The 15293-nt window shown below is 40.0% G+C and overlaps 1 protein-coding gene across 1 annotated transcript in view; it reads right to left on the reverse strand.

The window, feature by feature from the left end:
- man1a1 (mannosidase, alpha, class 1A, member 1) overlaps positions 1-13956 on the reverse strand; it is a 159181-nt gene extending 145225 nt beyond the window's left edge. The window contains exon 1 of the mRNA XM_020637052.3: positions 13203-13956. Coding sequence (XP_020492708.2) covers positions 13203-13715 — 513 coding nt within the window. The 5' untranslated portion in view covers positions 13716-13956. The remainder of the gene's footprint in view (positions 1-13202) is intronic.
- Between the last annotated feature and the right edge of the window lie 1337 nt (positions 13957-15293).

The raw sequence follows: 15293 nt of genomic DNA on the forward strand, positions 1-15293 counted from the left end.
GAATACGTCTCTATTTGGACTTGTTCTATAATGGTTTGTGCTTGTCCACTAGTTTGTGTTGTGCTGTAGTTGATGGTCGGTGCTGCAAGCTCTTTGGAAGCTTTAAAAACAAGCTGTAAGTGGAAGAGAGAGAGCGGAGTGAGAGGACTGAAGCATCAGACGGAGGTGTTCAAGTTGAAGCCTGAAGGGTTATTGATGATTTGTTATTGACATTTCATTTAGCCGGCTTTTCCCGAGCGCCGACTTCTCTCAAAGTTAAAGGCGCCGCAACATAAACTGACTTACTATAACACTTCCGTCACATTACTTAGAGCAAGTTTAGAACCACCACAGCCTCATAACTAATGCAACCATTTTTGGTCATTAAACTTCACGGGGACCCTTGAAGCACTTAGAGGCATTAAATCTTAACTCTCTTAAATTGAATCATCTGTCGCATTCATGCATCACAACCCAAACAAATTAGACTCGCGGCAAAATGCACCTATGTTTGTGTTTTGTTGGCATTTAAGAGGAAACAGTTTTATCTCAGTTTTGTCAGAGCTTTCCAAAATGTGGAGAGGTTAAAACTGGTGCAGCAACAAACAACATCCCAGGGAGACGTGGTACATTGGTCCATAAGTTGTAATGTGGCAAAAGCTCTGCTCGTAATGTCCAAATGAACTCATACACTAAGTGCCTGGGATCTATTATTTGTCCAGGAACAATAAGCTAAATTGTTTGGGTATTTATTGCTTAATCAATGAGTCCATTCACAAATACTTGGGAAATAATTCAACTTTCAAAGACTTGTTTTTGGCAATTTGGAGGCATTAGAAACAAACTTTGCACTCAACACTGACACTGACTTCATTGGTCTTTATACTGAGTCATGAAACTTGACAAAAAGGATCTTATTTAGACATCAAGCAGTGGTGAAGAAAGTTAATTTTTCGGTCAAATATTCTGACTCCTGCTAAATGAAAGTCCAATATTTACTCTTGTTCATCTCTCCTTTTGGCTCCTAGCTGCTAAATACTTTGTTACAAAAATGCAACTAAGTCGCTTGTTGGCGAGAAACTAGATTGCAAAGCTTTTTAGCTCTTTATATTTGAAAACTTCTGTCTGCTGCTTCTGAAATCAACACTTTTAGGGCTTTGACACTTGCAGAAATCTCCTGAAAACAATAAACTAACAAACAAATAAATACATGAGGACTTTCCTTGATTTAAGATAAACATAATTTAACATCAAGGGGGTTGGTCTTGATTTTAGAATGTTCTCCCGAAGTTCAAAATGCATTTTGGGTGACTTTTATTCAACCTATTGGGCTCAAATATGGTATCTTTTTGGCTGTTTGATCTCACTTTACCCACGGAAATATTTATGCAAAAAAGAATAAAAATCAGGACTATCATTGTCTTTGGTTTGCTGCAAAAAGCCAAAAGAGATTTCACCATTCTGACATGAAAACTTTTTTTGTTTTAAATGAAATGGTTGGTGCTCACTAAAGTGTCTACAGATGAAGTAGGCAAAAGGACAGGAAAGGTGCTGCAAAGTACATTTAAAACTTTCTCTGACTTTTAATGTCCACAAGAACTGTGGTGGTAATGCTTAAAGCACTTTGTGTGTGTGTATCTCCAGCTGGTATTATCCATGTATTATGCTCTGTATTCCCTATCCACACTCCAAGGCTTACCCGTGCCTTGACCTATAGCTCAAATACTAGCTGAAAGTAATAACGATCCATCTAATTTATTTTGCTCCAGGCTCTTTCTAACCAATGCTCAATGACTATGCATGACCAGGAACGGAGCTGGGAGAGTAGATATAGTATCAGTCTCAGATGGATACGCTCCTATAGGCAATAACACTTGATAAACCACCATCTCCATGCAGACCCATGGTGTGTGGGATGATGGGGCTTGCTGCTGGACATCACTGGACTTATATAAAGGCTGCACATGGACATAAATACATAGAAGACAGTTTGAGTGAGTACACAAATTACAGAATGACCCCATCAGTCACTCTGGAGTCCCTTCAGGAGAGACCTCAGGACCAGGAGGCAATGAATGCAAGCCCTGGACCGAGCACATCCATCCTCATTCCATATCAGTGCAACCAGTCCCCCCCCCCCCCCCCGAACCCCCCCCCATTGAACCAATCGATCCACATCGACGTCCTAAGACTCCTGCTGGAACTATTCATACTAATATATGGAATTAAAATATCTAAAGCCTCGCAGGCGATCCACTGGGACTATATATTTACAGTGACTTTATCACGCTATTACAATATTCATTACTTGGATTACACTCCTAGCCAGCGTCCCTGCCTTGGGCTACAGGTGCAGCATGATTTGTCTCCAGTAGGGAAGACAATATATTACAGTAGCCTAGAGTCTCTGCCTATGGCCGAAGCTATGAATTGGTAATTACCTAATTACACTTTCTGCTTCAACCAAATGCACACTGGGAAAGTTTTCTTCCACCTCGTCCCTCATGCATTAATTCAACCAATGGCATTATCATATGAAATCTTTCCCCTGACCCAAACAGTAATGAATCTGTTACCTGTAATAAATGAGAAAGGACTCAAACATGTGAGAATATACATTTAAGAAAAAAAGGTTCTGCTCAAATTGACGACAAGGCAGAGAAAAAATGTTTCTCTATTTACCAGTATGATACAGTATCTTTGAAGTATTTTTCATCCCCTGGCAATTTCTTGTCAAATAATGACCCAACTAATCAATATTTCTATCGTGACACAGTTCCATTTGCAAATCATTTTAATTCATTAATATATTTGTTGGCCTGCCAATACAAAGACACGTTTGGGGAATCGTTCTGCCATTCCCAATGGACTTTAAATTCTTAATCTGAATCTTGATTGTAAAACTACAAATGTTTTTCCCTCTTCCAGGCTCTTACCCCACTATCAGCTAAGCTAGTTGGTCATATTGGTTGTCACTTACTAACTGATGAGGAAAATATTTCTGGCTCGATGGAGATTTATGTTTCATGTAGGGTTGTCACAATTACAGATTTTTAAACTTGGATACAATTCCAGAAAAATCCAACCATACCACGGCAATAAAACTACAACTTGTGCCCCGGATAGCCTAGCCGTTGCGCACTCCATGTCCAGTAAGGAGTCAATGTTCCTCACTTGCAGCGCTTGTGGTATGAATCGGACCTCAGCCCTTTGCTGCATGTCATCCCCCATTCTCTCCTCATCACGTTTCCTTTCTCTCTTCAGCTGTCCTAAATAATAAAAGGTAAAAATGGCCCGAAATTGTTTGAATTACCAAAAATGCAGACCATTTCCTGCATAATGTTTAAATGCACAAATATGTTGGCAATGTTTCGGTACTGAAACGCTGCAAATGTATTTGTGCAATTTAGACAGCTCTCTCTTTTGTTAGCAGTAGCTTTTGGGTAAAAATGTTGCTAAAGACCTGAAGTACTTTTCAATAATATCCATAATTAAAATAACAGATTTCATAGTTTTAAACATCAAACTTATAAAAAATAATAATATTGCACATTCAATTACATAAATGCCAACGCTAGTAGAAAAAGTTTTTATGCCACTGGTTTCAATTCCCTTTGAACACGTTCATAGCCAGCTGATAAAATGTTTTTTAAAGAAAGAAGAAGTGATCCAGATGTCTTGAGCTTTTTCTACACATAAGGGAGGAAGTGACAACATGTAAATTGTAGATATGCAAAGAGAAGACAACGTAACTCTAAATATAGAGAAAAAAAGTGTTCACATGAAAAAATGTAACTTCTTCTATAAAAGTGTGTCCCTATCTTCCTCTCTGATGGGGCTCTTGTCCATGTGAGTAATAGGAAAGGTGTAATGTAAAAGCAGCAACATGACTTCTCTACATCTTTACTAAGACTCATTGGAAACGAACAATGCCTCCAATGGTTAATCACCTAAAGGATTCCTTTTCCTTTCATTAGCACACAACATCTCATTAATGTACACACACATACATACCAGTGCAGGAAGCAGTAGGTCTCGGAGTGAACCACAGCTATTTTATAGCTATTAGAAAACTAAAGAAAGCACCTGAAGGGATCAGCTGTAACTCTGAGACATAAACACACATATAAACACACACACACACACACACACACACACACACATGTCTAGTTTCCACTCTAAAAAAGGAGTGGGGCCAGGGTACCAGAGGCAATTAGTTCAACTGGTCGATACAGAAATAGGACTAATAGGCTGCCAGTTTAGCCCGAGAAAGAGATGGAAGGAGACAGAAACTACTGAAAGTGGGCAAACAGGCAAATCTTATTTTTTCTCCTTTTGTAGCTTGCAAAGACACGCCCACACATGCATGCACAACATAAAAACAAATTGTTTTGATGGGAGGTAAAACAGCTGAACTGTATCTTGAAGACAGCAAAGCAGAAAAGGGGAAGAAGATTAAAGAGTATAGAAGAGGGAGGGGAGAAGAAAAGAAAAGGGACGGGTATGACACACGCATAGTGAGGAGAAGCCTTTACAGACCTCTAATCTACAGTGTGTCTTAGTGTGTACTTGCTTACAGCTTCCTGTGTGCAAGGGAGGCGTGTCTGTGCATCTCAAAGAAGAGGTGCTGACGGAGGTGACAGGATGTGAAGCAATTGTCCTTTAAGATTGTGAGCTGAAAGGAGTAAATACTGCAAACATGCTGCCCTTATGGCTCAGCTCATCTGCATTTCATCTGCATACTGAAACGGCAGCATGCTCCACATCATCCCATCACACACACACCGATACATGCACACACACACACGCATAAGGAGCAGGATGATGAGTCAGATCGGACAGCAGCTGTTGCTCAAAGCACAAAAGGTGAAAGTGTATGTTTTAATTAGCAACAAGTCCGTCATTAAAATAAAAAAAGAAATGCTGCCACAGAAAGAATAGCATCAGTGGAGATCCAGGGCGTCCCCAGAATACAGTGTAATAAATAAAGTGTGTACATTTAGATTTCCAACAGCTGTTAGTGCCAGTGAAGAGACAGTAGCAGCATATGTGTTCACCACGCCCAAAGATACATATTTAAAATTCTGTTTTTGTACACCGTCCAAATATTTAATCACTTTGTGCTTTGGCAAAATGGCAGAAACTTTCACGCTCATAAAACCTTGAATAATTTACCTGAGCTGAAGTACAGCTATGTCTACTCTACTTCTATATCGACCATGGAAGCTGAGTTCATCTGCTCTGACGTAGTGCCTATACATAACCCAGAATGCATTGCTCGAGCGCTGCAGCCCCTGCCCCTCACAGTAGCACTTTTTTTTGTCCTTGTACTCTAGCCCAAATGCAAGTGGATGAAATCAGCTCAAACACTGGATATTGTATCCTCCTCCATAGCCTCCTCTGTGCTCAGGTTTTGAGTGCCATTTTCACCTTTCATCGCAGCCAGTTTGCAAAACAAGCTGGGGCGTTCATATCGCTGTGATAGGCTGTAGCTCTCTTTCTTGCCACCAACTACATGAAAGTACATGTCGAAATTAAAGTGTCAGGGGAACATCTGATTCTGTGACTGCATCCCTGAGGCACAGAAATATCACTTACACCTGCAGGCATTTTTACACTACACTACCATGTCATAGAGATGAGGCTGGAAATGTGTGAACAAACCATCTAAAGTATGGGGCTTGTGGTGGATCTGAAACCTGAAACCTGGGGGGGGGGGGATGCACATGTGACACGGGTCCAATAAACACGTATTTCACCTATTCTTAAACTGTCACAGTAAAAGAGAGCAAGGGTAATTCCACCAGATTTATACAGAATTCTCTGACATAATCATGAGGGAAAGTTCAGTTTCTGTTTCCTCTCTGGTTCCCTTATCATTGGAAATGTCCCTTTTCAGCTACACTGCCTCTCTGTCAAAGGGCTTTTCAAATGAAGTTTGAATCAATGATGTTCATTTGTTTTCAAATCTATCAAAGAGCTAGCGCTTACTTAAGTCAGGCACGGTCTGACCTGCTGTTGACCTCGGTCAGTGAGAGGGGAAAAGCAAAAAGGTCACCTATTAACCCCTTCAGTTTGACTAACAACAAGGGCTCCATCAGCAGCCCTGTGTTGGATTGACAAGGCAAGATAAAACGGTGATGATGCAATTTCAAAAAGAACAAATACTCCCTAATTGAAGAGATTTCTTGATAGGAAAACATTGCTGGTTGTTTCATAATATTCCATTATGGGTAAAATCCAGCTAAGCAATCTGTTTCAAGCTGGTAGAACAAAACATGTTGCATGCAGAGGTAAAGTATTTCATTGTGCCGATACGGTCTAGTATCCAGGATCAGCTCAATCCACCTTGTTTTTCCCTCAGATTATCATCTAGCGTTTTGCATAATTAACCCCCACGTCTCCTGTCTACAAAGCCTCTGAGGGAGCGAGTTAAAGCTCGGGCTATTAACCATGTGTAGTTCTCCAGAGAGCCTTTGATTCCGAGCACACAAACAGATTTAACTGATTGCAGGACTGTGGCGGTCGCTCACAACAAGCAGTTTATCCTCCACAGAGTGGGCCCCCGCAGCCTGCCCTCTGCAACATCCCAAACACAAAACTCACCCACCGAGACTGGGAAACGGCGGGCCAGATCCCTGCATGACCGGATCAGATTGTGGCTGGATGAGAGGCCAAGATCAGACCTTTATCCTCTAATAACTTGACTAAATAACACCAGGCCACTGGAGGTTAAGGGAGGACTGCGGAAGGGTTTTGGGAAGTCAACAAAGTTTGGCTTTACTGAGGAGAGGAAGAAAATATAGAAAAGGAGGGTCAGCATAGAAGCATTAAAACCTCAAGATTTATCGTCCAAATTAGGCTTTCCATGTCTGATGATGTCATGTTCTTATGCTTAAGAACACTAGGTGCTACTTTGATTTATTTAGGATCTCAGCAAAGCAAAGACAGAATTTGCAACAGCACTGATGTAAGACCTTAAGAATCAAATGTCAAGCCACAGTATTAACAAGACATAAATATGACATTTGTATCTATTAGTGCTGCCTAAAATCGTACATACCAACTTCTTTGACAACCATGCCATCTTTAAATATGATATCCTCCAACACTTTAAAATCACCCTTTGTAAGTACAACTTATGATGCCATTACTAAGACAATTACAAGCTGCTAAAACGTAGATTAATTGAAGTATCACTAACTCTTCCAAGACCTTGGTGCTGCATAAAATAATGAAACCTGGAATTATAATGAAAGCTGTAAAATGCAGTATCCAGAATCATCAAGTACAAGTCAAAGCTGCGATTTAATGCTTTAATATTTAACAACAGCATCAGAGCAGTGCTAACTGAAGCCAGGCCCACACCACAAAGAGTTTTAGAGTCATGATAGATGATGAATATATGCGAGACCCACACATGACGACAGATAATGATAGATTTAACGCTTTTGTTCCTTTAGTATGTGGAGACCAAAACAACACACATGAAGAGATTTCATTCATAAACAACCAGACTCCTGGTTGGCCATTGTTTATGACAACTTTTTACTGAGAATTCAAGGAGAAAGAAAAAACAGAAAAATAAGAGACTTCATCTCGCTGCACACAAGATGATGATTTTTCATTGATATGTATGGTCTTGGTCTTTACTCGGTCTCAGAGCACTCTGGTCTCTGGTATGTCTTGGTTTGGTTAGTGTGGTCTTGACTACCACACAACTCACATCACAGCAAAATCTTTTTAAAACAATAATAATGTCATGACTTGGCTTACTTTTGTTGGAAGGGGCGATTGGGACCCAAAAACAGTGTTATTATCTCGTAGTGTGTACCACACTTTAGTCAAAGCAATCAAATGTTTTTCCATGTATTTAGTTTTCATATCAGTCTCATCCCACTGCAGCTTTCTGCTTATACTCAAACAGATGTATCATTTAATTCAATCAAACATTGGTATTTGCTCTCAGCTGAGCTTAAAACTAGCTAAGACTTTTATTCTTTTAAGGATATTGAGCCAGCAATCGTGTCGACACTAATGCGACAGTTTTGAAGATGTTTCTAAATGTAAGAATAATAGATGTTGTGTAATGGGGTTGCATTTAAATGAATCTTGTTTTAGTGTCTGCTGATTGTTCTGTGAGTGCCTGCCAAGGGAGTATACATGGAAATGAGCTCATAGCTAAAAATGGAATAAATCACTGCTTCTTATTTGAGATTATTTCTAATGGCGTTGTGCTTGTTAAATAAAGACTGATTTTAAAACATTGCATATAATAAGTTGCAGTATTGCAGTAATGCAATGGAGTTGGAGTGAGCTCTTATGCTCTGTGCAGGTTCAACATGTTAGAACTGATTGATAATAATATTAATAACAAGGTGTATCGTGGTTTATTTTTGTCTGGAAGTTTTGACTTTGAAGCTCCTCTCTGATGGAAGCAGGTAATCTAGGACAGTATGCTTAGAGTTCTCTGGAGACAAACGCCAACCGAGTGCCTAAAATGTTCTACATCAGCATGTCTAATTATCTCCTATCAAAGCAGAGAAGAGCTGCAGATTTCATGTAGTAAAAATATGAACTAACAACCGAAGCTCCGACGCTCCAGTCAACACTGGGATCAAGGATACAGGCAAATGAAAACTCACCTCAGCTAACATTTCTGCTGTTTAAATCGTACCACGTATAATTTCCTACAATGTTTGATCAATATTGATGTGAACATGTTTGTCAGAACTGCACTCTTCGTTGCTTTGTTGATTTATTCAAATGGCATCTGCCCAATTAAAAACAGAGGAATGGCTATATCAGATGGAAAAGAAGACAAAGCAGGCTGATGATGACGTCTTACAGGGCTCTAATGTGGCTTGATAGTTAAAACTAGGCCTTAAAATCAGAATATTCCCCCCAAAACGAATCCCCACGATTTAATCCAAACACATTACATCCATAACGATCCACAGAACAAAATACTCAGCTATTCCGATGAACTTTCATGAATCCCTATAACAGCCAATGAGAGCCTTTGTTTAAAGGAGGTGCCACCCCCCTATTTGTTCTGACGTCCAATTGCGTTGACTGTGTCAATGAATGAAAATTCTCAACAGACAGAGATCAGATGTCTGATGAAGGGCAAGGGCCCAAAACTTAACTTACATGTGGTGATTATTCCCATTAAGATGTAATGGGAGCAGCTTCTGGTGTGGGGACTTAGTCTTTCTCTGTCTTTGGATTTTTTTTGTCCAGCACCCAGTACTCAACTTTTCGGATGTGCGTGCTGTTTGACATTTTTGTATGAAAATCCTCAAAACACAAATATGCTGATTCTATCAATACTCCGGGATGCTGTCTTCATTTACACTCATTAAGGGGATTGATTTGAAGTACGAGTGGTTTCCAGAACTGCATTAAAAGTAATAATAAGGTGATATTTATACCAAGATATGCTTTGAGCCTGAGCCATGAATTATTTGGAGAAAACAGACAAATCTATGTAATATCAGACATTAAACAACCAATTCAAATAATCTTCTCTATTTTATCTTTACTATACTTTACAATAATCACTGTATTGTGTGTTGTTTTGGTGTTATATTGGCCATAAAAAACATATCTGGCTGCACACTGGTGTTGTCTTGTACTTAAAAGTGCTAACCCCCCCCCGTATGTTCTGAATGTGTTGCTTAGTTGCTTCATTAGGCTACAGGGTGTTGGCAGACTTGTGCAATTGTTTTCCTGTCAGGAAATATTGCACCGTCATGGACCATTTCTGCACCACTGTGAGTTTACTGTGAGCAAACAGAGATGAAGACGTGTCTCGTTTATCCTCTCTGTGACAAACTGCAGCCTCACAATCTGAACAGCCAACACACAGGAAGGAGGTCTGGATAAAGGGCAGTGTCAGAGAACATGGAAGTCCTCACCGTAAGCACCAAATATTTCACATACTGTATATACTGACATTGTTTTTTTGACACTAAAGATAGCACACAATAGCTATAGCAAGAGTGGAATGTGGTAAATCAGGAAATTTTCAGAACAAAAAAGGTCTTACTGGAACGTCACATTACAGGAGTATTTCCATCAAACTGGCTTTGGTTCTTGTTTCTTTGCACGATGTGTCAAATACAAGGGACGCTCCATATACACCCACTCAGACATGCGCACACACACAAAGGTTCTTCCCCCGCCGACACAAACTCGTCCCTGTGAAGCCTCTATGACATTCATATTGAAGGCCAAATGTCACATGGGCGTTAATATCGCATCCTGAAATGGCAGTATAGGGATTACCAGTTGATGTCACATTTCAAATTTCGGGTCAAGGAAAATTTTTTTTTTTTTTTGCACTACCCGGAAACTGACTACAGTATTCTGCCTCTGAACCAATTTATTTGTTTTCCAAAAACTCCAAACATTACCAGTGACCAGTGTTTATTTTTACAAATACGACTGATTTAGTTTTAAAAAGAAAAAACACAGCTTTGATTCTCCTCTGCCAACTCAGCTGTCAGATTCTGACATTGACACCTTTAAAGGAATCGGCAGGTGAATCTGAAGAAAAAAGTGTTTATTTTAAAGTTTAAAGCGCTATTGAACCTGTTTATAAGTTTACTATTCAGAGTTAAAAAAAGAAACAAGTCGGAGTCGTTTATTGACCTAAATCTTACTTTGTGTGATGATGCTGGAGCACATTTTTGTGCCACTTTTTTTTTTCCCGTCTGATGCCAGTGGTACTTTTTTTTCACATTTAAATGAACCTAATGTTTTCCATTATGAAAAATAGCCCACAGCCTGACAATCTGCTCACTTAATAAACACAGACAGAGCTAAGTTAACACAGCCAAAGAATCTTCAAAACTGTTTTGTCTCCTTTTTTTAAGGGGCCGGTGTTATGTTGACTTTTCTCCCAGAAAAATCTTTGTTATTGTTTTTTAAGTGACACAGATCAGAGTTGAATTTCTAACATAAATAGAGGGGAAGAAGGGAAGGAGGACATTTGGGATTTTTAAGAGGCTCTGTCGGCTACTTTAAAATCCCAGAATGTGACGTAAATGAAGAGAATGTATGTCATAAATAAACTGTTAAACTAAAAAAATGAAGGACTCAGACGACGTCTTCTTACTTTCCTGCTCACATCTTTATCACTCTGATTAAATGGGTTATGGCTTAGTTTTACTACCACTCAGTTACAAATCCTGCATTTCAACTTGAACTCTCATGCTGAGCTAAAATTGTGTATTTTATCTGCACTGTATATCAGATGTCTGCGATACATCCTACGTGATGACAGCCAGTTGACAGGAGGATGCAACATATCGGCAAACTGTAATTTGTAAACAGTACAGCCCCTCCTTGACGCGATGTGTTTAATGTCACGTCCTTGTGCTTGACAGCGTGACAGCTGGGTTTCTTAACCTTTCAGCGGCAGATCAGGTGATGGCATCTGAAGGTCAGAAACGACTTTCAAACCGCTGCGTCTTCAATACTAAACACATGCAATGATCTTTTACGGTTTCAGTGCAGCGATTGCACATGAGCATTCTCAATACAGTATCATGATGTGATATGAGACTTGACAGTGTAGGGCTTTATGCTGGGCACATGATCCCATAAAGTTCAAGCTTGTCTTCTCAAGGTTTGACTGTGTGTAACTGCCAACTGATGGGACAGTAGTACGATTTCAAAGGCCATCTTTAGAACATTATTATCTCTTTTTAAGTCTGAATAGCTCTAAACAGAACACATATTCGTCCTAAATTATATTTCCTAATCAATAATGAATAAGTCACTCAAATCCATCATAGTGAAAGTACATTTTGTGCATATTGAACATAGCCCTAAGGGAGAGGCTGTCCAGACAAGACCATACCTGACCCTTTCATACCAGCTCTAGGCCACAATTACCTGCACATACCCACAATGAAAGGCCAATATCAGTCCTTCTGTATGTCTTTACATCGGCCATATGTGTTGTTCAATGGTCTTTTTTGCAATGAGATATGTAGGGGTTTCATTAAATCTTTGTTCAGGTTATGTGGGGGGGGGGGATGTATCATGTCATGTGTGTCTTGTAAGCTGCTACTGCATGCTTTGAATTTCCCACGGGATCAATAAAGTACCTATCCATCTATACCCTGAAGCAAATGGGAACATGTCACCTTGACCAAATTGTGAAAACTCTCTTTCCAAGGAAGACTACAGATATTTCTGTCATCTCCATCTAAATGTGGGTTAAAGATTTTCCAGTATAAGCCATCTATATGAACACAGGGCTGGGATGATAACACCTCCAATAAGGCAGCAGCCTCACTGCACACAGCTTCAGCAGACACCTGAAACCACCTCTGAGACACTTGTTTTGCCACACAGGCGGTGCGGTGACATAACGCAACAATAGCTGACATGCTACCTACCTGTTGGTATTTTCCACCCTGCCGCAGGTCAAATCAGAAACCCCCTAATGTGACAGGGCAAATATTTCAAATGAAGTGTGAAACCCCAGGTTCTCCCAAATACCTTTCAGGTATAGGAACCGTGCTGCACACATTCATATAGGTCATATTAAGAACAGTAAGGGGCTAAATGTGGGTTTTATTCCCCCCCCATCTTTAATCCCCAGTGTTCCCACAGGGGTAAATGACCACCACAACTGGTTTTGCCCCAGTCCCGTATTGACTGAAGCTCGTAAAACAGGTATAATCAGCCCGGAGAGAGGGGGATAATCCTGCATCCTGCATGCATTCTTTCGTCCCCCCCTCCTCCCCCAAAAAACTCACTGCTGTTCGATTACGTGGAAAGAAGATCGCCACGCAAAACTCCGTTTGAAAAGCTGCCAAATCAATGTGTCACATGCGAGTAGCTCTCACCACAGATCTTCATCTTACAAATACGAGACGTTTTGCCAATTTTCCGCAACGATACCTTTTCACTGTGCTAAGGCTTGATCTAATAATTCACAGGTTGAACACCTATGTGTTGGCACCTTTGCGTTGGAGCTGACTTTCGAGTTAAAGCGCGAACATTTTGTAAAAGTTGAATTTTCCATACAGTTAGTGCTCCTTTGTGTTTTTTATGTAGGCCGAATTGTTAATTGGATGTGAAACATTGTGGGGAGTTGTAAAGTTAAGGTCCAGCATGATTATCGAGCACACTATTCAAAGTCGAAATCAAAAATGTGAGTTTTTTCAGCGGAGTTTGGCGTAGAACGAACAAGCGCGTCTTACCTCTTTGACTTTCGCCCGTCTCTCCCGGGTCTCGGGGTCCACAGGTTCGTGCCCGGTCGCCCCCAGTGGGCGGTGATACTCAACGACAGGTAAATTATTGCCATCCTTCCCACCTTGACCTATAATCTCCTTGGAAACTTTCCTCTTCTCCTCCAAAATGTCCTGCTTGATCTCGTCGGGACGTTTCTGTAGAGTATCCTTCGCCTCGACGAGAGCCTTTTCGTGGTCTTTCCTGATTTTGGCCAGGACCTTCTCGTCGTTTCCAGCCGAACCCGAGTCCCCGCTGTCCTGCTGCCCGGTGCGGGTGTTGGTCTCCACCGCGGAGGAATGAAAGAAAACTCCGTGAAGCAGCTTTGACGAGTCCGGTAAGAAGAAAATGGCCCCGAAACAGAGGGTTATAAAGGCGCTAAACACTAATAACAAAATGAATTTCTCAGTCAACCTGAACGAGGTCGGGCTGGCTGACTTCCTATTCGGGGTCGCGGTGAAAGGTAGAAGAGTTGCAACTGGCATTTTCCCCCCTTCTTGCTTCAACAACTACCCCCAAAAAAAAAAATTCAAAACGCTCGAAGTAACTCGTCGGGGCTCACTTCCTGCTAATTCCGTTCTAGGAATCCATGTCCAGCTGGTGTGAAGCGTGTCAAATGTAAAGTACAAGCGGTAAAATCGCCGGTAAAAAGTTGAGGAGTGAGGTGGCTTCCCATACCGGAGACTCTCTGCAGACAGATCAGAGTCTAACGGCTAACACACAGGAAGCAGCGGACAGAGAGGCGTGACTGACAGCCGCGATGAGCTAATCACCTTCTGCCCTGTGACTGGTTGGAGCGTGGGGGGGGCGTGGCCTTCCAGAGGCAGGGTATAAAAGCGTTGACAGCAGCGTTCGGGAACTCACTGCCTCCTAACCGTGCGACAGTGAAGGAGAGGACTAAAGCTAGACTGTGTTTACTGTGCTACACGTTGAGCAATGTATACTGCATTATGTATATAAGGGCTGGGAAGTATATCGAGTTTTTAAGATATATTGATGTATTTAAGATATATTGATGTATTTTCAAACAAGATATAGGGTTAGACAATATCGTTAATATTGATATAGTTTATGTTGCATTAAAATAACGTTATAGAGGTGCCAGGTCATCTTTTTCTTATCTCACTGATGATGACTGACTGTCTGTCCCTCTTAACCCTGCTCCTCCCCTCTCTCTCTCTCTCTCTCTCTCTTTCTCTCTCTCTCTCTCTCTCTCTCTCTTTTATTGTATTTAAGGAATATTTTAATTTTATAATATTGCCTTTTAAATTCACAAACAGGTAGTTTATTTTCCATGTGTTTTCACTGTTAATAAAATACATTCAGCTAAACAATATCGAGATATGACTTTTGGTCCATATCGCCCAGCCCTAATATATATACATCATAATATAAACTGTGTATATATAACACTTGGTACTGTCATCATGATAATATCTGTCTCTACTTACTGTAATCTGTTCTGCACATGTTAAATTTACAAATTATCCCTGCACTCGCCATTATATTGTATAGTTTCTGCTGATAATATGTCTACACTCATGCACTTTAACTTATGTCAATACTGTGCATTTACAACTCTGTTTTTGCACATTTACATTTGATCGTTCACATTTAAGACTAGTAATGTTAGTTAAATCCTGGTTGTATATATTCACATTCTTAGTTTTGATATTTTTAGTACTTATTTACTTTGTATTTAATATTATATTGTGTTTAAATTTGCTAATATTGTGTTTTTTACTCATATTGTGTGTTTGGACAACCTGCTGCTGTAAGGCCACAATTTCCCAGTTTGGGATCAATAAAGTAATTGTATTCTATTCTATTCTTTACATATTGCTTATTCTATTTTATATTATAAATCATATTTTATATATTTCTGTTTCCTACTACTTTCACTTTTGAGTTTAAGAGCAACTGTAATGTCTAAATTTCCCCCTGTGATTAATAAAGTATTTCTAATTCATATATATATATATATATATATATATATATATATATATATATATATATATATATTTACTATAACCAGGATCATAATGAGAAAAGTATTGTAGTGG

The sequence above is a fragment of the Labrus bergylta genome, chromosome 15 (assembly GCF_963930695.1).
Source record: "Labrus bergylta chromosome 15, fLabBer1.1, whole genome shotgun sequence".
Taxonomy (NCBI): domain Eukaryota; kingdom Metazoa; phylum Chordata; class Actinopteri; order Labriformes; family Labridae; genus Labrus; species Labrus bergylta.